Genomic DNA, 27,221 nt, shown 5'->3' with positions numbered 1-27,221 from the left:
TCAAGCTCTGTTGTCTTCTCTCAGTGCCTCAAAAAATGCTAGGAGCTGATAAAAGGCAGGGCGCTTTTCTGGTAGCTAAATGAAGCAAAGGTTATGGATATGGTTATTTAATTTTGAAATCATTCAGTGATTATGAGGTAAAGAAAACTAAAGTGACTTTTTTATCTATCTTATGTTGTGATAGCTTAATATTATTTCTTTGCATTAACATGTCCTCAAAATTAAGTTTTTTTCTCATTTTTCTGACAATTATATTAAAAAAAAAACCAAAACCAAAACATCACTGGCATTTCATGGTATCACGAATAATGTGCCAAACAGTTCTTTTTTGCTGGTGAGAAACAAGTCATGGTCCACGGACAGCTGACTAAAATATAGACAAAGCAGAACAATAAATCAGCATAATTCTTGGCACAGAAGAGGCAGAACTCTCAAAATAAAATGAGCATGATCAGCATTTAACTTACAACTCCTGGAAGATTCACAGACGGGGTAACACATCCTTCTCATTCTAAAGGTGGGGTTATTTCACACACTTTAGCTATCTAAAAAGGTAGACATCCTATCTACATTTGCTATTTAAGATGTCTGTATAGGAAAGCAGGTATCTTTTATTCTGTGGTGGCTAAGATAGAAAGGACAAATGACCATGGTCCTGTAATCATGGAAGAAATTTAGACAAGTAGCTTAGCTCAGCATCCAAATTTTAAACCATTAAAATTAGGTGAGAAGAATCTCATCCTGTATATTATGTTGATATTGTAGGTTATTTTAGTCTTATTTGTTTAAATACATGGTTCTGAAAAAAACCCCAGTTTCCTGTTCTAACAATGTCCTGAAGTACGCTGCTATATAGAATGTACTACACACGGGCAATGGCTTTTATAAGGGATATTTTCCACTATGAACATTAGTTCAGCTATGAGCAGGTACTCCTAGTGGCTCCTATTATTTTGGTTTTTTTCCAGTTTATATGTGCAGATACACATACCTCATGCCAGCAGTTGTACATTATCTGGTAGATGATGTCTGAAACCAGCTGCGGTCTATAAAGTCTGTATCCTTGAGAAATTTTCTCAATCACCTGCATGTTATCATAAAGCTCATAGGGCTGCTTTCCCAAAGTGAACACCTCCCACATTAAGATACCTGCAAAAATGTTCATGGCAATGGAAGACAAGACATGAAAGTTAAGAAATGGAAGATAACCTCTTTTCCCAGAGCAAGACATACATGCAACATGTAACTGATCAGACTCTTTACAGAGAATATTGTCCAAAGACAAGTATGGAGATGGCTGACAAGTGTGATTCTGTACCCAAATATAAAAAAATTCTACTGCAGAAGAAGGTAAAGTTAGATTATAAAGTTAGTTATAAAATGTATTTAATGTGGACAATAATGGAGAAAACCCAGGACATAGCTATCCATGGACTGAAATTTTTACAAAATACATACAAACATCCCCTGATATATCTGTGTGTGTGTACAGAGAGAGAGGAAAGGAAAAACAAGATGACAGGTACAGGTATCTATGTTTTTACAGAATAACAAGAAAAAAATTTTATCATTTTTTTAAGTGAGTGGGACATATACTCCTTTGGTATCAGAAAGACTTCTGAATACTTTATAGTGTCACCTACATATACCTATAAAAACTGGATTATACTGAACCAGTAGTAACACTGGATAATATCATAATCATTAGTTCATAATGCTAGCTTTGCAAGAAACATTTTTTTTTGTAACTGAACATATGTGATAATCATGCCAACCATAAAGTAAAAAAAAATTATGAAATATTGACATATAATACTGGCAGTAATGATTTTTTAAAAAAAGAGATTTATTGGATCTTTGATGTTCCTCCAGCTTGACGACTGGGGCATTGTAGTATCACAGCAGGATCAGAATAAAATGGTACCTGAATCCCAGCTTTCCCTGATGAAAACATTAAAAACCAAGATTATTTGTTCTCTGACATCTGCTTTTGGGATATAAATACTTCAGTTCAGTTCTTTAGCCCTTTAAGCGCTTTAGTTAAAAACAGCCAAACAAGACCTGATGGATCCTGCTCTCCCCTTGCTTCCACTGCATCAATGGGTAGTGTTAAAACGAGAAAATACCTAAGGAAAAATAGTGTTTCTCATTGAAGTTAATGACAATATTAGAGTTAACAACAATAAAGCCTGGAGCCAGGATTTCATCGATAAGACCAAAAAGAAAACATATCACCAGAAAATCCAACTTCTGATTTAATCATATATATTATAAATGACTTGTAAAGGGCATGAATGAGCTGCTGCTCTGCCAGATTCATCATTATTGGGAGACCAGCTGAAGTTTAAGCAGCAGCCCAGCATTTGGAAACACTTTTTAATCTTCTTTATTCCCCATTGTTCAATGTCAAGAACAGTGGGATGCCAATCTTTCATCAATTTGATAGCTGCCAAAATTTTCCTACAGGAGGAGCAAACCTACATAAGTGGAATTTAAGCCCATTCACAAAAGGCTCCTTTTCCTTTGATACCTTTTGCAGACCTTTAGAAACACTGAACAGGCTCCAGAGATTTGTAAATCAAAGCTTGAAAACCACCGAAGTAGAAGTTCAAATGTTTGACATTCTTGGGTTAAAATGACCTGCAAACACATCTTATTTTTGCTGAGATACAGAGACTCAGCTCACACAGACTTTTCCACACCTGGCTTATGCACAGAGTCCACTCTGACCTCTGCGACTAACAGAAAATCTCTTTTGACTTGGTCGGCACTGATTTATGGTCTGGATACACCAAAGATACCATTTGATCCCCACTGCCAACAGTTTACTTTACCGTATTAAACACATATATAGCAAATGGGGAGCAGGCAGAGTTTCTATGTGTCTAAAATAAAAACACTAGGGCTAAAAAAATCCAAAGATGGTAGGGCTTTGATGCATAAAAATATCAAACAAGAACATAAGCTGTAACTGCTTTTTACATTCCTTCAGTGTGTAAATGTCTAACATTTCTTCTTAGTAAGCTGAGGAAATCCAAACGTAATAGCATATATGCATACATATTTATATGTCAAATTCCATACATACCAAAGGCCCATACATCTGACTTGCTGCTGTATTTGGTGTAATGAAAAACTTCTGGTGCTGACCACTTCACTGGAAACTTGGTTCCTAGTGAACTTATGTACAGGTCATCCAGAACGTACCTACAATGCAAGAACCAAACTTGGTTGTGATCGAGTTACAGTGAAATACTATTGACTACTTCTTCCTTGTACATCACAAGGTTCCTAAGAAAAGCCTGGGCAGAATCTCAAATTCCTGAAGGATACCTGATAGAAGCATTGGCTATAATCTATAGAACAGATCATTGCTATTGTCTTATCAACTTATAATGCAGAATCATAGAAATGATTCTGTAAGGTCATTCTAGCCCAGCCTCCTGCTCAAATAGGATTATTCCCAACATAGATCAGGTCAACCATGGCTCTGTGTAGCCAAGTCTTAAAAGCCTCCAAAGACTGCAGTCTTGTAGTCTCCCTGACTGGCATGTTTCACTGTCCCACCACCCTCCTGGGGAAACAACTTCTTTTACTCTCCAGCTTGAACTTCCCAAGCTACTGCATGTGGCCGATGTCCTCATATCACCTGGCACTGATAAGACTTATTTGGCTCCATTAGATTAGTAACTGTAGGTAGGTATAGGCAGCTTTTAGATCCTCTCTCAGCCTCCTCTTCACCAGACTAAGCAGCCTGCCTCCTCAGCCTCTTCTCAGAGGACATGTTCTCTAGGCTGCTCATCCTCTCCAACTTCTCTCCATTGAGGCTGCTGATTAAGATGTTTGGCACCCAAATTAGGTGAAAATCTTGTACACAAAGTAAACTCTGAGATTTCTTTAACAAACATGACTAGTAAAATCTCTCTGCTGCAATTTGCCTTTAAGCCTTAACTTTTTGAGACAACAGAAAGACTTTATTCTAACCTCATAATGGCTTATGCCCATTAATGGAAAGGAAACACAAAGAGCTGTATCACACACCATGGCTTAACTTTCCTAAAAGCCAGTTGCTACCTGATCAATCCCAGTAAGCTGTATGTACACTAATATCGCAGCTTCACAAGGTTCCCGATTCTTTTACTTACCTAGTCATCCCAAAGTCAGATACTTTCACGGTAAGATTGCTGTCAACCAAACAGTTCCTAGCAGCCTTTAATATGCAAATGAGAAGAGACATGAGTGGAAAAAATACAAAAGGGAGCAAATAACATGTCTTGGTAATTTGCTAATAATAATTTCTGTCCTCTAGCATTTCAATGAGTAATGACATTCTTTGATTGAAGCAATTTAGTTTGGAACTGTAAGGGAACAGTAAGTAGCTCTCTTATTTCACTTTTTGACTACTGATTGAAAACATTCTTTACCATTATCCCAGCTTTACAAATAAGGACATTGAGGGAGGAGGAAAGAGAGATGAGAAACACACATTCACCTAGAAAAACAGCAACAGAGCCAGAAACTAAACCTTGTCTTTCAAATGGCATCCTGCTCCAGGGTCCTTTTCAGTAGTCTCAGAATTTACCAAGGCATCAAAAAGGGAAAAAATTGATTGGATTATTTGCAATGCACTACAGAGTGGAGCAGTGAAAGGTGATCTAAACAGCTTGATTTATGACAAGTTCAATATAGGCCTAGTTCTGCAAATGATCACATAGGAACAGTTATCTAAGGCTGTATTCTCTGCCTGCATGCTTAGTAATTTCTGTGATGCCGTTTGCATTTACAGTTTTCAACATGAAATCAAGCTGAAGTTTTATTTCTGTTTTCCCATGCTGCAGAGACAGTTTTCAGGAAACTGAGTTTATATTGACAACTTGAATTCTGCTACTTAAGTTGTCTGGTATTCCTGATTTCTGAATCAGAGTGTGAGAACTGGTGCAGTATGGATTTAACAACTTTGTTTACACATAAAGACAATTCTCTGAAAGCATCAATAAGACATGTAAAATGCTAGCTAAGGACATTGCACCCCTGTTGGAAAATTAAGCAAGTCTGTAACATAAGTAGTGACAAATCTTCCAACATATTTTTATCTAGAGTTAGAAGGCAAAATACTGCTACTGACTCTGAAGAACAATGCACCAGGAATCTGGCTAGATTCCCTTTTAATAGGCGAATAATGTAATGGCTTATTTCCCCAAAGCCAGCATTCTTGAAAGCTAAGTTTTGCATAAACTTTCAGTCCAAGTCCTTGAAAGGTCTGATCCCTTCATCAAAAGCAACTTGAAATACTTGCTTGAAAACTGGCAGACAAATGTATTTAAAAGAGCTAGGTAGCTGCAGGCTTTCAAGTTCTGCTCCTGCTTGCAATGCACCAGAGTAAATTCCAGTTTATCCTAGTAGTGTTCACACTTGCTTTATAAGAGAAATAGCTCCCAATTAGATAAATCCCTAGCTCATAAAAAAAAAATTTAAGGGACCCAAATCTTTAATATTGCACTACTTTCTCCCAGAGGACTGCAGCATCTTTGGACAGAACCATTCTCTTCAGTGGACTAATTTTACAATTGGATATCTGTGCTGCCAGGTGGTGCATAAATCTTTGATGCTAGAGCCCATAAATGCAGGAGCACAGCATGCAGTGCTGTAGACCTCCCAGCTCAGCTATGAAGCACAGCATATTAGCTTGTGGGCAGTGCTGTTTACACGTGGCTTCAGTGCTGCTCATCCAAAGCTGCCTTGTAATGAGCCAGCTGGGTGTCTCTGTTCAGCAGACCACAATGGTTTCTGGGGTGAGTGCCAACAGAGCCAGTGCAGCTGTGGGTGATCCTGAGGGGTAGGACTGCCTAGTGTTAGGTCATCCCCCTACCTTCCCTGTTCCACTTCTCCCGTGGGATAGCTTACCAAATCTCTGTGTATGAATTGACAGCTTTCCAGAAATGCCATAGCATCACAAACATCATAACATATTTCCAGAAGCTGAAGGGGTTGTAGTTCCTTCCCGTGACTCCTTAAATAGCTAAGCAAACAGCCATTAGGCATGTATTCCGTCACTAGATAGATGGGATATGATTTTGAGCATACACCGTACAGTCTAACAAGTTTGGGATGATTCAGTTTCCTGAAATAAATAAAAATAAAATAATCAAAGAATGAATGAAGATTCTTCTGCATTTCTTAAATTTTGTTCCTCAAATATTAATACAACATACTGAAATAAATTATTGAGACTGGATACAGTCCCATCTCACACTTCAAATTTTTCTTTCCAAGAAGAACTGAGCGTCTTTCTGCTGATTACTTTGAAACTCGGTATTGATGACAGTCCAAAGAAGACTCAGTATTGATGGAGTGACAACTTTATAATTCAAACCTGAAATAGGATTTAGCAGTACAAAAGTGCAGCCTTACTGTGGGAGAAAATAGATCTACATTGGTGGGGTGGACCTTAGACCTTAAAGTTTTCTACTAAAACCATGATGCAAAATTTTTATATTGAGAATCCTGATCCTACTATCAGATCGTTAATTGACAGGAATGTAGTGCATTCCTTCAGGATACGAGATACACAAAATATTCTTGAATTCATATGCTTCAATTATTGTCTCATGGAATTTCACTGGAAATTCCAACATCCTTACCTCTTCAGAGACTAAAATTTCAAGTCTTATGCTCATATTTTTCACATTTCTCTGTTATTGGTCTGTCTCTCATTCCTACCTGCAGGATGTCAGGAACAGCTTTCTAACAATTTCCCTATAAATGCTAATGAAGCAGAGTTTTAAGTGACATATGTGGAACCTCTGAAGTTGTGGAAGAGGTGTTAACTGAAAACTTTGTAGATGGTCATATCAATCTTTGAGAAGTTCTTTTGGTAATACTTCAAATATCCTATATGGCTACCTATTTAGCTTGTGCCTAACGTAGTCAGTGCTACTTAATGATATTTTAAGAGGAAATTCTCTTTCCTGTGTGTGCTATACAGTACTGGTTAATGTTTAAAGACATCATTATTTCCAAATAATTAAGCAATGCCATAGCTTACATCATGGTCTGAGCTTCTTCTATGAATTCATCTTCTGACATTGCTCCCTCTTTAATCATCTTTATGGCCACATCATATTGTCCTTTCCACTTGCCCAGATACACCAGTCCAAACTGACCACTCCCTAGCTCTCTCAACAGGACAATTTCTTCTCTTTTCAGCTCCCAGATTCCTAGTGGGACAAAAGAAATTCCTTTAGCAAAAAAAAAAATGGACAGATGCAAGCATTGTATCCCCCACATGCAATCCCTTCACTTTCTCTGGAGGGTTGCAGAACCATGCAGCACAGAAGCAACATACCTGTCTCTCAGCTTTGTGTTTAAGTTACAGAAGGAAACTACACTCCCTACAAGTGTTGTTTGCTGCTGCTTAGGTTTAAGCCATGTAAATAGATTTGAGAAAGATGTATGAATCAAATGATGATATATTTTCTTGCAGGAGATTGTAGGACAAGTATTACTGTGTCAGGTAATGTGGAGAAGGAAAAGAATGGCCATGACTCAGATGTGCTGGGGAAGGAAGCATGCAAGGTCTTGCACAGTTGATATAAGACCTGACATAAAATGCCTTAAAAAGGGCACAGCATAAAAGTTGATATAAAATGCCTTTGCATTCACATTGCCCTGGATGTAGACTAGATGCACACGTAGGAATGGGTACCCTATTTCATAGAACCATAAAGTCTCGATGCTACACTGGACAAGAGGAAACTGCAGAAGGAGCTGTTGACTGAAGGACCATCCTTCCCAAATTCTCACGTTGCCTCCTGCATGGACAAGCAGAAATGGCCACCAAACAAAGATTCTGTACCCTCTGCAAGCCTAAAAGCAGCAAAAGTCATGATTTTCTGGTTATTCTTTTCTTGGTGGCCAAGACTGACACCAGTTTCAGAAAGAAAAGTTATCTTCATACCATTTCCTAATGAAGCTGTGGATGGGACTTTATTCACTTGTGTAGACACTGCGTGCCGGAGCCTTGTCACCATACCTACAAAGAAAACTTGTTAAAGGTTATAGTATATGCACGTGTCTTCTGAAATCAAATAAAATACAGGGAAATTAGTACCCCCTCTCCCTGCCATATTACAACCATCCAGGTAATGACAGATATTCAGTATTCAATATTCATCAGCTGCTGCATCACTTCACAAGACTGAAAATTTTCTGTGCTTAAGGGCTAGTCCAGCAAAGGTATTGCAAGAAGAGGTAGTACGATACCAAAAAGCGCTGTACAGCAAAGGGAAGCAACTGTGTGGATTGTGCATATGTTAGATCAAGTTCCACCCAAACTCTCCCAAAAGATGTTTCAATATTTAAAGTATTCAGTATTGGAAGAGATTCACCATAATGCTGAGAAGTCCAGAAGCCTAAGCCAAAGCTAATCAAGTAGAAAGAACATATAGGATTACCGGCCGAATTGTGCTGATGGTAGTGTATAAGCTCGGGAATTGATTCAAAACAGTAATTTTCAGCGAGGTAATACTTGTTCTCAGGGTTTTTGTGCACATGATAATGTTTGACTGTTCCTTTTTTACTTCTGAAAAACATCACAAAATGCAGTACCTGTCAAAGCCTTGCAAAGTGCCTTCCAGCCCATGCCTTAATAGATTAGTTAGTTGCTGAATGAACTGCAACACCCCCAGTTGGCCAAAAAACAAAAATATGCACTAGATATAACCAGGAAAACTGTTGTATTTGCCTTAGTCTTCTTTTCCCCCCTTAACTCCTGCTGGCTATGTGGTACAGGCTCTAGCACATTGGAGACTTCTGCTGTATACTCTAATGTAGTCTGATGGTTAGTACTTGTCTCCCAACAGTTACATCTAGAACAAAAGACTTTCACATGCTGCCCTTGCAATGATTCTACAACTAATTTTGAAGAAATTCCTTTCTCTTCCCCTTCCTATTCCACTTTCCTTTTCCTTCTTTCTCTCTCACTTTTGACACCCCGCTATTCCCCTAGATTATGTGTCTGTTACATGCCTATGTTTAGATGAGACAATCCTGGACCTCCATTCCCCCATTCAGGAAGCCACTATCATGTATGAATTCAAGTAACTAATATGACCTGGATGTGCCCAAGGTTCACCTTTCACAAAATATAGAAATTTTGTTGTTGACCAGTCACACCAAGCAGCATGCCCATAGCATGCTCATAGAAATGGTACACATTCTTTGGATACTCACTCAGGAACCTTGCTGAACACAGACACAGTATACATTCCTGCTTGGCTAGATTTCCGAACCATAAAAGCACCTTCTTTACCCTAATTAAAAAAAAAAGTTACAAGGAACAATGAGGTTGGGATTTATTTCAGTGAACTTTAGGCTTTTACACTGTAATATCCACAAAGGAGAGGAGAAACGTGACTCATCTGACCACCTTTAAGGACTACATTAGGACAAGATGAACTACGCCCCAGAAATATTTCTCTCCACTAAAAAGAGGGTCCAGGTAACTGGTTGTGGTATCTCACTGTAAATGTTTTAAATTAGGTGAGTTGTACCCCACCCCAGACATGAAGCAAGTAGTCTGCAATTTTGTTTTTGTCCGAAGACACAGGTTTATGACTGGGGAGACGGAGAGTTGTTAATCCCATCTCCTTCCTCATGTTCCCTCCAGAGACAGTACACATTATAAGACCCAAATACTGCCACATACATCCCATCTGAATAAAGTTAACTGGAGCCAGGAGTATCCAGTGCCTTTTGGGACTGGGACATAACTGCCTTTCTCCAGTGATTTGCCACACTTGAATTTCATTCCCGAACGTATCATGCAGGTCAAAGGGAAAGCATGCTGAACCAAGACTCCCAAAGGATTGGGTTATATCAAAGTTTTTAGTGGATGTGTACCAATAAGACTGGCTGTGAGAAAGCAGCAAGCCACAAGAGGAAAACTTGTTTACACAGCACACTGAAGGGCAAAGTATGGCTGAGGCTGGGTCTCCTCCAGGAAGGTACATGGACAAGTCCTTCTGCCATTGTCTGCTGTAAAGACTTGTACACCCGACTAGGCCTGTGATGCTGTCCATCCTTGCTCTTAGTCAGCTGCATGCAGCCAACGCTCGGTGGGCATAGCACTGAGTTTGCTCAGGGTTATCTGCTTGTCTGGGTGAACTTCTTTTACTCCATATTTGTATAGTGTAAAACTGTCACAGAGGATTCCTCTAGACTAACCAGCAGAAAGAGCCACACCGGAGCAAACAACACAGGCCTAGAGGTAGAATCAAAAGGCAGAGCTTTGAGGGGAAATGCACTCAGTGAGGCTTTGTTCCAAGCATATTTTAGAGGTGCATCATTTGTTCATTTATGTAGAAGAGCCATTAACGCATCCAGGCGTTTTTGGAGATCTATTTATCGACACCGAGTTAGCACAAGAGTTTCTAGCACTCTAATACTACAGCTATTTGAAGAGCGTCAGCATCCTCTAGCTACGCAGTATAGCAAACACAACAGACACAGAAACATTTCCATGGTTGTTCATATACAAGTGGTAAAGGATAGGTAGGACCTTCTGACGGAGCAGCTGCTCAGACTGGGTACGGGAGATACTATCAGCATACCAACTGGAAAGAGAAATATTGGGTTTATTATTCACAGGCTGATTGCTGAATATCGCACAGCAGACACAGAAAAATGCCAGACAAAATCTTTTCAAAACTGCTTTTAAAAGCCAGAGGATAGACCTGGGACTTTTCCTGCATGTGTGATTTTAGGCCATGAGATAAAAGGGAAACCACTAGCTCCCCTCTGCTTCCTCTCATCCATCCAGTGGCTCTTCTCCTGTAATATCTGGCCCCACCCTGTGACTCTGACTTTTTACAGTAAATCCTTGGAGGAGGACCCTGCTGCTCTAATGCTCTGCCAGGAGCTCTACCAGAGGTAGTTTGTTCTGTCTCCTGCAGACCACAACGCAGCTGACTCCCTAAAACCTGGGAGGTGCGTAATTCTCCTCTGATCTTGAACCTTCTGGTTATTGTAATATTTAAGTAAACTGAGAGATCCCAAACAGAGGAAACAAGCCTAATACGCTCTGTCAGATCAGTTCAAGGAGCTCCAATGAAGTATTTTCAATAGTTCACTTTTATGAAGAGTTCCTTTATTAGTATACTAGGCTAATTTGTCTAAATGCCTTTTTTTTTTTCTGAAAACAAATACATTCATGCCTCTGAAAGTCTGTAGGCAGGGATGTTGCTGATGATAATATCTATCATTATTATCATTATTATGACAGCCATCTCTAGGATACTACTGCTTTAGGTATAGTGGACATGTAAAGTGGAAAGACAATCTCTGCCCAAAGAATCTTTGGGTCTCATGAAGACATGTTCTATATACTCACTCATGCTTAGCAATACTCTGCTCTTCTGCCAATGTCTGTTCACTGACACTGGAGTTTCCGCTGAAAAGACAAAACAACATGCTGAAGTAGTGCCTTCCTTAGGTTAAAAGTCATACTATATGTATTTTTTGAGTAGTTATGCCATGGTCTAAGGTGCATATTTAAAAAAGTTGAGACATATTTAATTATCTGGATTTCTTTATGACTTGGTAAACACTCGTACAGCCTTTCCCCTCCACTGTGCAATGTGTTGGAAAGCCAAATACTCTCTGTGCATGCTGTAACAGGCAATGAAACGACATATCCCTTTAGTGACCTTATGAAGAGATTGCATCTACCTTTTCAAAATTTACATGGAAGATTTCCAAAACCACACGATCCTAAACTTCCCAAATAAATGTTCTTAGCATAACAGACAACAGGATGAGTTCATGTGGCAGAAAAAGGGGCCTCTAAAATAACCTCTTGTGCAGAAATAATGATGATTCTTATTTATGCTGCCTTTTACGGGATACTGTAAGAACAGGGAGTAGGGGTATTTTTAAGGACACCTCTGAATCTTGTCCAGTATGGTTAACTATGAGACAATCTGCTATGTTTCTGTCAGATTTTCATTCAAATACTTAGGCATATATCTAATGCTTACAATGTCACGTCACCTTACTAAAAAGGAAAAGATGGGTCTAATGTATCACTTCAATAGACCTGGATTCCCTTTACCCTGCACAGGACTACTCACACGGGTACAAAGGCACAAGAGTGCTAGCAAGGCTGATTTAATGCTGAAGTGAGAGTACAAAGGTTGAAATCCCAGCATCATTGAAGGCAGTGGCAAAACCCTATTGATTTAAACAAAACCAGGATTTTCAACTGTTGTTTTATGAATTAATGTATGAGTCAAATTGTATCTGATTCTATACCTTTCAGGAAACTTTATGGTTAGTACTCAGAAAGTTATTTAAAAAGAAATATATTCCAGAGATATTGCCTAATCTTTACTAGAGTGGTGAGGAAAACATTTAGGCAGTGGATGGCTGCATATCGATTCACCTTGGCTCATCATCATTCAGAGATAACTTTCTCAAATAAGCACTTGGTACGAAACCTTCATTCCTGCAAAATAAACAGTTCACAGTTTAGCTATCGTACATGACTGAATCTTAAATTTGGTCACTTAAAATAGGAAAAGGGATTAATCAGAGAGCCTCTTTTTAGAATGCCACCAACAGAAATTCTCATGGTTAAAACATTTCTGCTTTTACCTACCATGTAGAAAAATACAGAAGTAATTTGTTTTAGAAAATTTCATTTCAATGAAGTACTCTCTTCGCTAGTCATTGAAATGGCTTCTTCCTCAGTGATTGGCTTCATTATATGGAAGATTGGAGCAGCTGTTCAACAATTTCATTACATGCCATCTCAGCTGCTGTGATGAAGGACGGCAGTGACTAATGGGTGCCAGCAGAGCATCCAAGGTCGAATGCAGAAAGTCAATAGATAGGCTCAGCACTCTTCCTGACACAATGCCAGATGCAACTGAGAAGCTAGGCTAAGTGAATATGGACAGCTGGGCTACCACTTAAAGCAGTTGGCAGTATGGCATGATGGACTTAAGTTATGGGGGCCAACAGGCCCCCATAGTTGTATGTAGTTGTATGGGGGATGGCTGTAGGCTGCGTCCATCAGAAAAATAAATGGGAGGAATAAATTGTATATTTGAATATAGATTGACACAGAAAGGAAGAATTTCTTCAACACAGCTCTCACTACAGTGAGAAGAAAATGGAGAGTGCATGAAACCAGGTGAAAGAGGTAACTCCTGACACTTGTTCCTACTACATTCAAGAAAACAAGATCTTCATTTTTTTCAAGCAGAATTTAAAGGTTTTGTTATGATGTATATGTTATGACTTGTCCTTACAGAATGAATACTACAAAAGCCTCAGTTTCTCAAGCCAAATAAAAAACTCTAAATGTCCCCCTTTCTCTTGATCTCTCTCTGCTCCTTAGTTCGTCTCAGAGCCCTCTACTCAGGCTGTATAAGCAGAGCTGCCTGTATCATATGCTTTTACATAGCCATAAGCAGTCCAGTGAAGGCATTTAGGAGCATATCTCAGTTACTAATTTATTATTGTCTTTGCATTGCTGGGGTTGTGTGCTGCTTTCTTCAGCCAGAACAGTATGCCAGTCCTGTGAGTTATAAATTGTAGACACTTTATGTTAAGTTAAGGTTGCTTTATTTGTTGGTTTCCTTGCAGTTGTAATCTTTGTCAGTAAATTATGAGTGGATCAAGTAATTTTATTCCAAACCAATTTGGGCATGTCCTAGCTCAAAAATTCTTCCTTTCCACATTTCTATCAAGTATATAGAATCAAACTCATCATGAGACGGACAAGCAATCTTATTCTTCCAGGCAGCTCCTGTTTGTTGCACTGCCTTTGTCTCCAGCATACTCCTAAAGCTGTTTCTCATTTAATAACTTAGGAAAATACACTCTTTTCTGCCCCAGCTGGACACTAATGAAAAATAGCTTATTTTGAGTTGCTGAAGGGGATTCCTCCGCTTGTGAACCTCAAAGAGAACAATTAAACTCTTCTGTTCTGTGCAGGTTGAGGTGCCCTGTCTCTGTGGAAAAGTATTGCTAAAGCTGGGGAGAGATGGAAGTAAGAAATTATTCATGCTTCAGCAGTTTTCACTGGTCTCCCTGCTGTCACTGCTATTGCAGTATTAACAGTGATTGTCTACAAATGGTTTAGTGCAAACAAGAGTAGCAACATCTGTGAGGAGAGGTTTTATCTTTTTATTCCCTTAAACTAAATAGTTGGAAAAAATGGACAGCTTTTGTATATGCAAGCCCTTCTTTAGGCACATATCAAAATTAAGGCTACTGGGTAGTATCTTAGTATACTAGGCAGTGTCTCTTGTAAATCTTACCCGACAGGCAGCCAAGGATGGTAATGCAAATGGAGTTGTACAGAAGACAATAAGGCTTCTAGAGGAAGGTTCAAAAGCTACTAGGGTAATCCTAACATAGATCTTGAAACGTACCAGGACTGCCTGCATTGTTGTCTATGAAGATGAGGTACATGGAAGACTACGGTCATGGTACAAAAGTATTCTGCTGCACATACTTACCCATCCAAATCCCTTACTTTCCACCAGTCAGAATCTTCCTCTTGCAATATGTAGTATTTATTGCTTCTGACAAGCTGGATAGCTGAATTTCCTTCGGGTTCATAGTTGCATTTGGCCACAGCCATTTTCAGGACTGGCTTGGATGGGGATAGCACCTGAAGCAGGTTTCTACGTTTCCTCTTTTGAAGACAGAGGAAGTAAAATGATAAGGAGATGCAGAACAGGGTATAGTAAGAAATAACATGTGACAAATACATGATCACTTATATCTTCAACAGGTAAAATGATACTAGGGAAATTAATCAAAGCGAAGAAGATGGGCACTGGCAAGCAGCTTTTTCCTCATCCGTTTAGAAACACAGCCCAGAAACTGTTGTCCACATTTGTGAGGCAGTTAAGAACAGAACCAAGTTCCATGGTAATGACACCAGAAGCAATTAACTCTGAGTGGAGACTGACACTGCTGTAATAGGAAGCTCTCATTACCAGGATTACACGATAGACTTGACTCCCTGCCACTTATCTGAAGCTGATACTACTTAATGAACAGTTGCAATTCATGTGCTTTGGACACCACACCATCAAATTGTGCTTTACTATAACTAAGTGCGATGATGTCTTGTTGTATCAAAAGACCCCATCACAGTATTATAAAATAACTGTTTTTTTGAATGGCATTTGATCAATAGGTAACATTACTTACCATGAAGCATGACAAGCATTAGCCAATTGTTACCACTAATTGCTGAAAGCAAAAAGCTACGTTCATTCTAAATCATTCCCTTTCCTTACCATGTTTTACTGATGTTTCTTTACTAAGCATGTTGGGTATAAGCAGTCCCACTCCTTGGTGCCTAACTTTTCCTGTGCAGGGTTAAACAAGTGTAGGTATGTAACTATGGGGTTCATCTTACCTAGCTTTGACCCATGTCTTCATGTGAAATATGTCATCCTACAGAAGTGTCTACCTCTCATCACTGGTTGTTGATGACGTCTACACAAATGACTTGGATGAGAAGACTGGCATTAAAGTTAGGTGACATCAGCCTAACCATACGCGAAAGGGCATCTAAAATTAAGGCACTCAAAGGCATTTAGAAATAAGAGAAATGTAATAACTGAGAAAATCCAGACATCACAATTCTTTAAAAGCAGAGAAAACTACACACAAAACACTGACAGCAAAGGATGAGAGAAAATAATAAAATAAGAAAGACTCAGGAAAAGAAGCTCCAAATGCCACTGTAATGCAATGCCAGGGAAAAATGCCAAGTGTCCTGAAGCAGGCTGTGATTCCTTTAAGTCAAGTCCAAGTGACCATGGCATTGCATATTTGCTTGTTTCTTTATTTGCTTTTTAAAAATTTGAACAAGGAGAAACCAAAGAGCCAAGTGAATGCCTGATTGAGTCCACTGAGCCAGAAGACACACATGATCTCTTCCTGCAAACACATAAAGTCTCAATCTGATCTCACTAAGCTCTAGCAGAGATACTCATTCTTTAAAGAGGTATCACTCCAGCAGGGTCCTATTCATTTGACTAGAAGTAGGTCTGTTACTCATAAAGAACTACTACTCGAACCCAGTAAGGGTGGCTCCTGTTGGTCCTACCTGACTTCGGTAGAAAGGAGCTTATAGCTGGAGGGTCTGTGTTAAGCAGGATTCAAGGCTTAGACCGACCATTTGCTTTGTGGGATAATGACAGAACTAGAGTTGCGTGAGGTTGTCAGAAAGATGGAGAAATTATAATACAGAGATTAAACTGTTTTCTCTTTAAAGCATGTAGTGATGTTAGAGCAAGCTGATATTCAGTAAATGTGTTTATGAGCTGATGTGTACCTCTGACATTTGGCCTTGGTAATTTCTGGAGATTAAATTATTCTTTCTTAATTTCCTGTGTTTTGCTTGTGGAATGATCAGAGTGTCAACCTCTGATGGAGCTTTCATCTTTGTGTGTGAACAGAAGAAATTGCAAAGTGTTGGCCAAAGTAAACAGTATAAAGAACCATTATCACAGAAATGAGTTTTGCTTTGTCCAACCTGTCAGGGAAAAGAACCAGCCAAAGTTGAGCACATCAGATTTTCATCCCTTTGGGTTTCACTGCTGGATGTGTATTTGACAATATTCTGGACTTAATCTGTAACCTGGTACAGATTAATGTCCTGATTTGTGTCCATATGTACAGTTTTCCGTTTCCAGCACTGGCTGAAAGCCCCAGAGCATTTCCTAATAGTAACTGAGTGGATCTTATTATTTCCTTTATGCTGACAGTGATATTATTGTGGTTTTCATATTGATGACTGTGCCACTATCATCTGTAGAGAGCCATAGGTGACAGCCTGAGATTCAGCTGTGATGTGCATATGGGGAACAGTTACTATCTGCAGAATGGCACCCCTACCGTACAGCTGGAAGCATGTCCTGGATCACTTCAGCTCCCATAAAACTTGTCCAACACATAAACATGAGAAGATATGTGTGTGGACTCAGTGGACTTCTATCTAATCTACTGCAGTATTCGTCTGACCTACGTGAATCATTTGCCGTTGCAAAGACAGCGGATGCCAGGCACCAGCAGCGGTGAAAGTGTTTCTCAGGCAGGAAGCTCCTGCTTCCTGCTGTTATCAAAGCACAGGTGAAGTACCCACTGGTTCCAATGAAGGGAGCTTTGTGCCCACTATTCTTTGTAACAGCATCACTCTTTAGGAACCAACTCCTCTGTGGGAGGCTAGACATACAATGCTGAACTGATGAAAGAGAAAGAGGCATCAAAGCTGCAGGATGTAAGCACGCAGAAGTAATGCCTCACACAAAAATGTAATTCCTCTGGTCTGTTTTGCCAAGGTGCCAAAGTAGCCCCTCTGGTCAGCTGGGAATAAAGCAAGGGAGCAAGGCTTGCAGAGGCTGGTGAGGTGAGGGACATGAACTGACATAGGCAAAAGGAGGGCTGGGGTACAGTGGTACCTCTGATGATCAAACCGAGTAGATGGAAGGGCAAAGTAAAAATGTGCTGAGAGCTTAAGGAAGTAGCTCTGTGACTAAATCAGACTGTACCTCACCAAGAGAATTCAGAATTAGCCTTATTAACCTGATTATATCATATGGCTTGGGAAAATGAAGACAAGTTGTTCTAACCAGAGGTGGTAGTTATTATATCTGCATTTACGGAACTTGTTTTAGAAGTACCCATCTGAAAACTGTCATGTCCCTGCTTTTTAAATTTCCCTTTCAAAATATCTTCTCTGAACCCAGGCAGATAATAATAATAAATCATAAAGGCCTAGCAGAAGCCAGCATGGTCAGAAGCAGATTTGCATGGCTGATGATCTCTCCAGATAGACAAAGCATCTCCTGATGGGAGCCAGGCAAAACAGACCATGGTATTCAAAACAAGTTATGCTGCTGCATGTTCACAATGCTATTACTTTCAAATCTCATTATCAGAAAAAATGTCAAAAGGTTCTTTATTCATAGCTTCTTTCCAAGGTTTTATTATTATTTTTCTTAAAGCTCTGTTTTACAGCTCTTGTGATTTTATCTTCTGTCTCTTGATAATCTGTGTTTCTTAAAGCCTTGGCTTTTCATGTCAACTGTACACACAAAAATTCCAGATTTTTTTCTTGTTTTTTTTAAAGTTACTTTCTGATTAATAGAGACAGGCTAGGAGATAGACCCAGACTGTATTCTAAAGGTACAGAACAGAAGACAAATGAAATTAAAGCAGGAAGTAAAAATTTTAAAATCCCATGATTTGAAACCCAATCTGGTTTAATTTACAGGAGGCTGGGGTAATGATCTGTGAATACACAGACAGACCATACTGTTAGTCCTTTTTTAAATAGACAAAAACATTGTAACTTAAGCCACTTTTTTCTTTTCTATTCTCTTCTCATTGTTACTTCATTTCCACCTACAAACCTCAATAATTAGGCTGGGCCATATAACCAAGGCCAAAGACACCATGATTGCTCTTGTATTTGTACTGGAGGCGATAGATGAGGAAATCAGCATAGAAGCAGATCTTCCAGTCTTGCTTTTATTCTTAACCCTGCCAACCATTGCCCTTCTTCACCTAGAAATTGCTAGAGGACTCAAGCAGAACTAAGCACAAGCAGTGCTTTTGGCACCATGGTGTCCTGTTTTCCTCTTTGGGTCTGTGAAAGCCTGGCTTTCTCAGAGACATGGCAAGGCCCAGTGGGTGCTGGTGGGACACCACACTCCTGGATTTCTCTCCTATATAAAGTCAAGATTTAGGCAAGAGCACATAAAGAACTCAGATGCACTTCTCACTTTATTGACTTAGAGGCTGTCTCTGTAAAGGTGGGCTAAACAGACATTCCTAACCAGCAATCTGTATTCCTGACCCAACCCCAGAGCAGCACAATGTGGGACTTGCCTGAGATAAATGCAGTTCATCGACCATTTCTCACCCATGCAAAGCAGGTATATTTGTTTACGTCTTCAGTTACAATGTTTTCTCCAAATACTATGAGCACCATTTTCACTGGGGAGGGTGGTGGAGGGGAGTTTTTGGCATCTCTAGGAATGGGGACCTCCTACACACTAGACAGCTAATTTTTATGGCATTCCCTGATCTCACAGGAAATAGGTGAAATAAAAGACATCCCAGTACTGCCAAGAGCACGTTAAAATGAACTGAATGTGGCTGAGACTTTCCCAGTTTGCCATTTACAGACCATGGAAGAGGGAGATGAGTCCTTCCCTCTGACATTCTGGTGGACACAAGGATGCTGAAGCTGCACTGCAGATTAGAGGTCTATGCCAGCTTCCAGTGAGGGTCCGTTTGCAATTCTCCATCCCATCCCACAGCCCTCCCTACCATTTGGATGCCGGCTCTTTTCCAGTAGTCAGATACTCAAATGTTTTCACTTACCAGCGTTTGAGGGACTGGAGGCAGTGGTTTCACAGACCCAGTTGTGCAACACAGAGTCACATCTAGATAAGAGGAAGAAATAAAATAAAAAAGCAATGAATTTAAGTAAGGTTTTATTTCATGAGGCTTTCTGACTTGCAGATCTATACAGTGGCAGCTACAGCATCGTAACAGCTGACATTTCACCTCCCTGAGGTATCAACCTGCTTTAGCTCTATATTTTCCAACCTTCTCTTAATTCAAGCACTATCTTAATATCTTTAAAAACCCCATCTTTGCCAAAACACAAATTCAGGGAAATTTGTGGTTGTATTTAGCTCTGTGGATTTCCCAGTTCTATTAGCTTATTTGATTGTATACAGAGGGAAACACATGTATGCTTTATTTTTATTCTGGGGTGGGTTTTTTGGGTTTTGGTTTTTTTAATAATTTAATTGACACTTTTAGTCTATGAAGCAGTGATTAAGAAATACTGCTTTCAATTACCCAGCGGTTACAAGGCTGAGGCTGTCTGGAGTCGTCCCTACACAGACAGTCTCCCTGTGCACATCTCTGTTAGCAGCCTCAGGAACTTATTTAGGAACAAATTTAGAGTAGATACAGCACATTATCCTGCATGCATTATTATCTCAGGCATAAATTAAGCATTCAATATACAAAAATTCTCTTTTTAATTCTTCTCTTGGCTAAGAGATCCATGATTGATAATGAAGTATTTCCTTGTCTTTGCCACTAATGGGAGGTTTCATGGCATTAGGTGCTTTTTTAACAAGTGGTTTTGAAGCTAGGTATGCTAATCACATTGCTGTTACAAGTCAGCTGACAACTCTTTACATCATCTAGTGTTCTATAATGATGAATCCTGTAGTAATAGTAGATAACCTATATCATTAATTTCAATTTTCAGAAGCAAATGCTATACTGTTACAGTCAGTCTCACAGATTTAAATCAGGTTCCTAACTGCTCACACCTACATTTTTTTGATTTAACTTTTAATTTTGGGTTCATACTTTTTTGATTGTGACTGTAAATGCTTAAGACTAAGGTTCAATCATGATTGAAATCAATGGATCTAACAGTGCTCTACAATTCCAAATAATCAAGCTTTAGAAGGCTGAAGCCCAAATACTCATAAACTGCTGTTCCCTTTCCCAAGTGTGGCCTTTCACTGTTAAGCATGTACACAGACATGAACATGTGAAACCTAGGAGGGAACCGCTTTACAAATTTTCCTCTCTCAGTCTTTACATATAAAACCTAACCCCCTAAATAACTGATATGTTCTACAAAAATACTTTAGGAAAGCATGTTAAAATAAAAAAAACCCCAACCTGCTGCGAGTTAAATCACACTGTTTAGAAAAAAAATCATATAGTTATATATTAATATAATAGTTTTACTTCTATTTTGTTATGAAACAGTATTGGTTTACACTCATTCATACACAATTCTGTGCTGAACTCCCATTGTTTCTACCCATTCAGCTTATGGGACCTCATTGCTAGAAGGGACTTACAGCATAATGTTACAATTTAACTAGAGATCTTAAGAATAAGGAGAAAAATAATTCCACCTGGTTTATTTTGCAGGTTAAAATGTCACTAACTTTTTGATCAAACACAGCAGATATAATTGAGTGTACTACTTCCCCCAGTTATACCATAAGCTACAATGTATAGTGGCTATGATGTTAAAAGATGCTTAGCACATATGTGAAAAGGTGTAAGCAGAATAACTTTTATATTGATTACGCTGCCTTAAATGTCCATGTGATTTGGCAATATTGTGAAAAACATCAGTGAGACTAATCAATGAAATAAAAGAACACATTACATTTCTCCCAGATTGTACATCCAGGGGCTGCTTTACAGGTCTGGTTGCAACAGAGAAACTGCCCGTCAATGAAGAATCCTTTATGGTACTTGTTTAGTAAATCAGAATTGTCTTTAATTTCTGGAAAGCACAAAGAAACCAAAGAAAACATGACAGGCTGCAACATGGGAATGTGCCTTATGATCAATAGAGTCTGCTGCACTAAACCATGGGACCCCGGAGTGCTTATCAACTCCTAGCTCTAGGCACACATCCCAGCCACATTTTTACCTCTATACTGTATTCCTCTATGCAAACCCAAGTCTGAAATCCATACCCCTCAGCTACCTGTTTCTTTGAGAAAGAAACCTGGGTGTCAAAAAAGAGATACAGTACAATCCAACAAAGCACCCAAAGCCAAAACAGGATCCAACAGCTATGATTCAAAGTCATGGATCTAAGAAAGATTTTATTATCAATAATAAAACTAATGAAAAGAAAACATTTTCATATATCAAAATATGCTGAATAGTTTCCTACAACTACCTACTGTAAGAAAATTATATTAACCAATACTCAGTATCAGAAAAGATACTCAATACCCAGATGGCAAATCCAAACTAACATATTTTTGTTAAAACACATTTCTTATTTAAGCACACCAAAAGGAAACACTGTCACAGAAATGTCTATTTTATATTCAGAGAACTGGTTTACTCTAGGAAAATGGCCCCAGTAGTCTCACTGTGCTAGTGATACATTGGATCCATATCTAAAGAAATGTAGAAGGTGTAGAGTGAGACTTTAAAAACTGATTATTTCAGGACTGGCTTTCTCAGCTCTGCTGCAGCGAGCCATGGAAAACCTAAGATTCCTTAGCATGTGAGAGAGCAGCAAAAGGATCAGGGCAGCCCTTGGCAACAAGTGGTTTTTACACACTTTTTAAGAGGCTTGTAGGCAGTCAAATACTTATGTTGTTATTTGTGTCATGAGCATTACAAAATATATCAATTACACAACCTTTTTCTTCAGATATTTTGTTTTCAAAAAAATTACTGAAAATCTTGGTTTCTAGAAGGCTCGATGTAGTTAGTTTGCTGAATGCTTCCCATTCTTCTTCTGGTCCACGTTCTCCATAACATTGGCAAATTAATTGATATACTCTCACTTCTGTATATGCAAGGGGAGTCACAAACAGAGAGGTAGCTCACACATGGGCTTACAAGTTCATTCACAGCCCATTACAGATTGCCTATTTTTGTTTCTACAACGGCCAGCACGTGTGAGGGCTGCCTTATTCAATGTGAGGTTTTTCCCTTCACTGGAGTTACACAGGGACACAGTTTTCTGCTTTTCATGACTGTGCTTTTGCTTCATTGAAAACAATAGAAATTTCCCTGAAAAAAGAAGAGGAAAATACAAAGGAAAAAGCACTAGCAGTACTGGTTATCAAAATGGCGTTAATGCAGCTAAGCGCTATGCTAGCCACATCAGGAATGCTTGTGCTCTATTAACCTGCATTGGTAAAGGCTGAACGTATGATGAAGATTTTAAAATGCCCATGAAAAGCATAAAACTAAGCTTTATTTTGCCTTATTTCTTACAAAAACTTTCAGCCTTTAAAATTTTTAATCAGTTCTCAAAAATACCATGCATTTCAATCAGTCCATGTGGAAGTATGAATGAGACTACAAACAGGTGACAAAGAATTGCACAGAATGATGGGCAGGAGCATTTTCCTATCTCTCCTCATGTTATTTGGATATTTTGGTACACAAAGCAATACTGTTACCTTTATGCAAAGCTGCAAGCCACCGCTCCCGGCTCTTTTCATTAGAGGCATAGATGTAGAGAATGCCACCCTTGTACACAATCTGGAAGACGTTGGAAAAGCCAGCATGGTGACAGTGTACTGACTGAAAACATGCTACTGTGCAGGAGGGGAAAGGAGAAGGTGACAGGAGCTGAAAAAACAGGCTTTCTGGACCCACACTGAAGTTCATAACTTAGTAAAGTTTCTCAGAGGTCACATATTATTGCTGTTTCGTATAGATACTTCATATTTAATATGAGTAAATATAACTATAAATATAAGTATAAATACAGATATAAATATGTTTATATAAATATATACCACCTTAACCAAAGTGAATCGTGTCCTAAAGCACAGCTGCAGAAACAAAGAACAGTATTGAATATTTCTGGATATTCCCATCTTCTGTGTAAGAAAGACCTTATAGCCCACATATAAACTCTTTCTTTCCACTGCAGTTTTTCCAGATTCACCTTCCAGCTTTTGGATCGTGTTACTCAAAGCCAGACTGAATGCTCACTGAGGCCAGGAACACATTCCTGACAGTGTCCAGTGACAAATACTGAGGCAGAGTATATGCTCAGGGCAGCTGTACAGTGATCAGGGAATCCTGAGCCAAAGGTGATGCATTTATACATAATACCCTTTGAGAGGTACTTTTCTTCTATGAATTTGTTCAGTTGTCTTTTTAACCTAATAGCTAGTATCTACAACATCCTGCAGTAAGTAGTCCTACAGCTTAGCTACACAATATGAAGTGTCAGCTGCTTTTGCTTGTTTTCAGCCCATCTTCTGCTAGCTCCGTTTGATGCCTACCTAATAATTACTAACATCTGCTTTGCTTTTTTTGGATCACATTTAGTACTGGGCTGACTCTGTGTGTGTGCCTGTGTTAGGTCAGGGTTTCATTTCCCTTGTGTGCACTGCTTTTCAAATGCCAGTGTATTGGCATTCCATTACATTCGTTAGACTGAAGAGCCCTTGTCATTAAATGTGTACTCCCACTGGTAAGTATACATGACTGATCAATTTACTTCCTGTCTCTTTATTTAGTTAAATGGTGGAGCCCTGCTAGCTTTGCTCTTCAACGTGTTATCTATCCAATCTATTAGTCATTGCCAAGTATCTCCTTTGACCTCTCTTCAGTTTACAACATCTTTCTTCAATTATAGTCACCAGAACTAGACACAATATTCTCCTGGCAATCACAGTAGTGTCAAAACATATTGAGTGCTTTTACTCAATATATGCCTGCTTCCATGGCCAAGGATGCCATTAGCTCCTTTGGCCACAGCATCACAAGGGGAATTTGTACTCAGTTATCATGATCCTGAAGTCCTTTTTAGACATCGTTTCCCAGAACAGGGTCCTCCACCCTGTAACTATAGCATACACTCTTTTCCCTGCTTAACTGGATTATGCATTCCTGACATAAATACACTAATTTAAAATAAATGTGTCATTCAGTGCAACAAAACTGGGGGAGGAAGAAGGGAAAGGAAGACTGGAATGACACCTGGGATCAACAAGGCAGAGAAGTATCTCTCATGATGTTGTTCTTGGGCATGGCAGTTATTGTGGGGTCATGGATTAATGCACTATTCGGCAACCCCGTTGTTCACTCTAGCAGCCTGCCGCTTGCGGTTGCACTGTTTAGCAGTGGCACTCGAGAAGGGGATCTGTGGACGCTTCTCACATCTGCATGTCCCACTGCCCATAGAACTGAGATTGATGGAGGCCCCAGGAGGAACCTGAGCTGGGCAACTGGGACAGATGAAAGGCAGCAAATTTGAAGTTTTCTCATCACATTTAATTCTGGAGCATGTGTAGTGCTTTGTGCAGCTGCATCTTCTGATACAAGGTTTAGCCTTGGATTTCCTGACAGTCGCACATTTGCATGGAAAGAGAAAGTAAGAATTAAAATAAGAGTTTTAAAGTGCTTAGTTCTGCCTTAAAATAACTAATGATCACCTAGTGAAGGGATCTATAGATTCCAGATAATCCTAAAGCAAATATCTGACAGACCTTTGAACACAAAAAAGCCAAAACTTGATCTAAATTCTACCACTGTCAATTAAAAATATTTCAGCAAAGTCACAACTTCAGTAATAGGGACTGATTTTCTATTTGCTGTAATATCAGTAGCACTCAGCAATATCTAGTATCACCACTGAGGACAGGAACACTAAGTGTAACCTTAGGATTACCGGCATATTCCACATGAAATGTAAATGAAACAAATTTCATGGCTAACCTGAAAAGGATATTGCCTCTCAGGAGGTGTTGATTCCTCAAGATTCACTGTCTCAACACATCGGATTTTCTCAATCTCAATTGACCCCTTTTTGCTTCCTTTTTTCTAAAAGGGAAAAAACACAGCAGACTGTAAACTAACATTAACACAACATAAAATATTCTAGTTTTACGATTTTGTACAGTTTCGTGTTTCAAGCTGTATAAGCCATAGCTTCAGGTCAGTTAAACTTTAAAAGAAAGGCAGTATAAACCTCCCGGTGCCCTACCTGCATCAAATGTATTGATCAAATTCCTTTTTAAGTCAGTGACAAGAATTACAGGACACAGCCCTACATCTGAGAAAGCACTTGCTGCAACTGCAGGAGTACAAGGCAGAAGAGGGGACTAGGAGGAAAGAAGAAGGAAGAATGAAGAGGAAAATACCTTAAGGGCAAACCAGAAGCCTCGCTGTGGCATTCTCACTGAGCTTCCCTGCAGTTTTGTAACGGGATGGAAGTCACAGGAGTCCAAATGTATGAAAAGTAGCAAAAACTTTAAAATAAGTTGCCTGGGACATAAATTTGCATTTCTGGTGGGAGAGCTGAGTGAAAAGCCACCCTTTTGTGATATAAAGTCACTCCTTAGGAAACAAAGATAGTTTAACCATCTGTTTTGTGCAGCTGAGGGATGAGATTCTGAACTAATTATGCCTCGTACAAGTAACTTCTGAAGCCAGTTATTTACGTCAGTTCAGAGGGAAGCCTGAACAAGGAAAACATCCCTATTCAAGACAGTGTGTAAACATATGTCAGTGTTAATTACCTGCTTAAGTTCTCTTTGGAAGGACACAAGCAGATGCTTAATGGTAAGCACAACAGTAAGAGTTGTTCTGAATAGAGACACTCTTAAGCCTGCGGCTCAGTGTTTTCCTGAAATGAAACTGGGATTTGATACCCTATAATTCTACTCAAAACAAAGCACACCTGTTGTTCTAACACATAATGTCTAATCAAGTTTCCCAGAAGAAAACCAGAGGAACAAGGTGACACCGGAAATTCTTAGAACAATTTACTTAAAAAAATTATTTCTTACCCCTTTGTCATATTCATAATAAGAAACGTTTGCTTTTGTCAGAACAAACAACCTTTTCTTGTAATTAATTGGTGATATTTTTTTCTTCTGTTGTGACTTCTTTAAAAGAAGTTCTTCTAGAATTATTTCCTTTTCCATTATATTTCCCTAAAAGAACATCATAGTTACTTTTATTACTACTATTAATAAACATAGCAACACCAATTATAGAAACTGCAATAATGAATATATTAAGTGCAATTGTCCTCTGTTTTATAAAATTTTACAGTAATATATGGTCACAAAGTGTGTGTTTAGTACTGCTTAAACAAATGAGGTTGTTTAGCTATTAACTCAGTAAAAACAATTATAGTATAAAAAAATTTAGCTACATATATACTGTAGTTCTAACAAGGCATCTCTGTTACTTCAAAAGTAAGAGATCATTTAAAAGGAGGATCTCTCCTTTCAAAGCCATGCACCCTTCCTGGCAAAGAGCAGAGTTTGGTTTATGCACGAATATATTACATCTGCAGCATAACACGGAAGCCGTTACAGCAGCAAAGAGAATGAAAACAAAAAAGAAAACCCTCCTATTTACAGACCAGAAGAACATACCTAGTGCTGACAAGTGTGTTTCCTGAACTGGAAATTTCCCATTTCTTTCTTTCAGCTGAAACAAGTGCATGTTTATGGAACACATAGATAAGATCAAAAAGTAAAAACATTCTTGCACCACACATATATACATATACACTTATAACTATGTATTTTTTCTTAGTCTTGATATCATGCCAAGAAGAATGAGATCCCTCATATTTCTACAAGTTTAGTATAGTTTCAGGTTATCTTACCCAAATGTGAAGAAAG

The 27,221-nt window shown here is 38.9% G+C and overlaps 1 protein-coding gene across 1 annotated transcript; it reads right to left on the bottom strand.

The window, feature by feature from the left end:
* On the bottom strand, window positions 1-26,510 carry BMX (BMX non-receptor tyrosine kinase). The gene is made up of 17 exons (XM_075083868.1): window positions 26,373-26,510; window positions 25,300-25,404; window positions 23,025-23,106; window positions 21,254-21,373; window positions 19,420-19,481; window positions 14,526-14,704; window positions 11,390-11,449; window positions 10,559-10,613; window positions 9,232-9,311; window positions 8,454-8,581; window positions 7,958-8,032; window positions 7,046-7,217; window positions 5,905-6,121; window positions 4,146-4,210; window positions 3,089-3,207; window positions 992-1,149; window positions 1-75 (listed from the first exon to the last, which is right to left on the bottom strand). Exons 1-17 carry the CDS (start codon window positions 26,508-26,510, stop codon window positions 1-3), a joined length of 1,890 nt encoding a protein of 629 aa, XP_074939969.1.
* Window positions 26,511-27,221: the final 711 nt, after the last annotated feature.

This window comes from Phalacrocorax aristotelis, chromosome 1 (assembly GCF_949628215.1).
Source record: "Phalacrocorax aristotelis chromosome 1, bGulAri2.1, whole genome shotgun sequence".
NCBI lineage: Eukaryota > Metazoa > Chordata > Aves > Suliformes > Phalacrocoracidae > Phalacrocorax > Phalacrocorax aristotelis.
The sequence above is the reverse complement of the archived record's forward strand: the minus strand, read 5'-3'. Positions and strand labels throughout refer to the sequence as shown.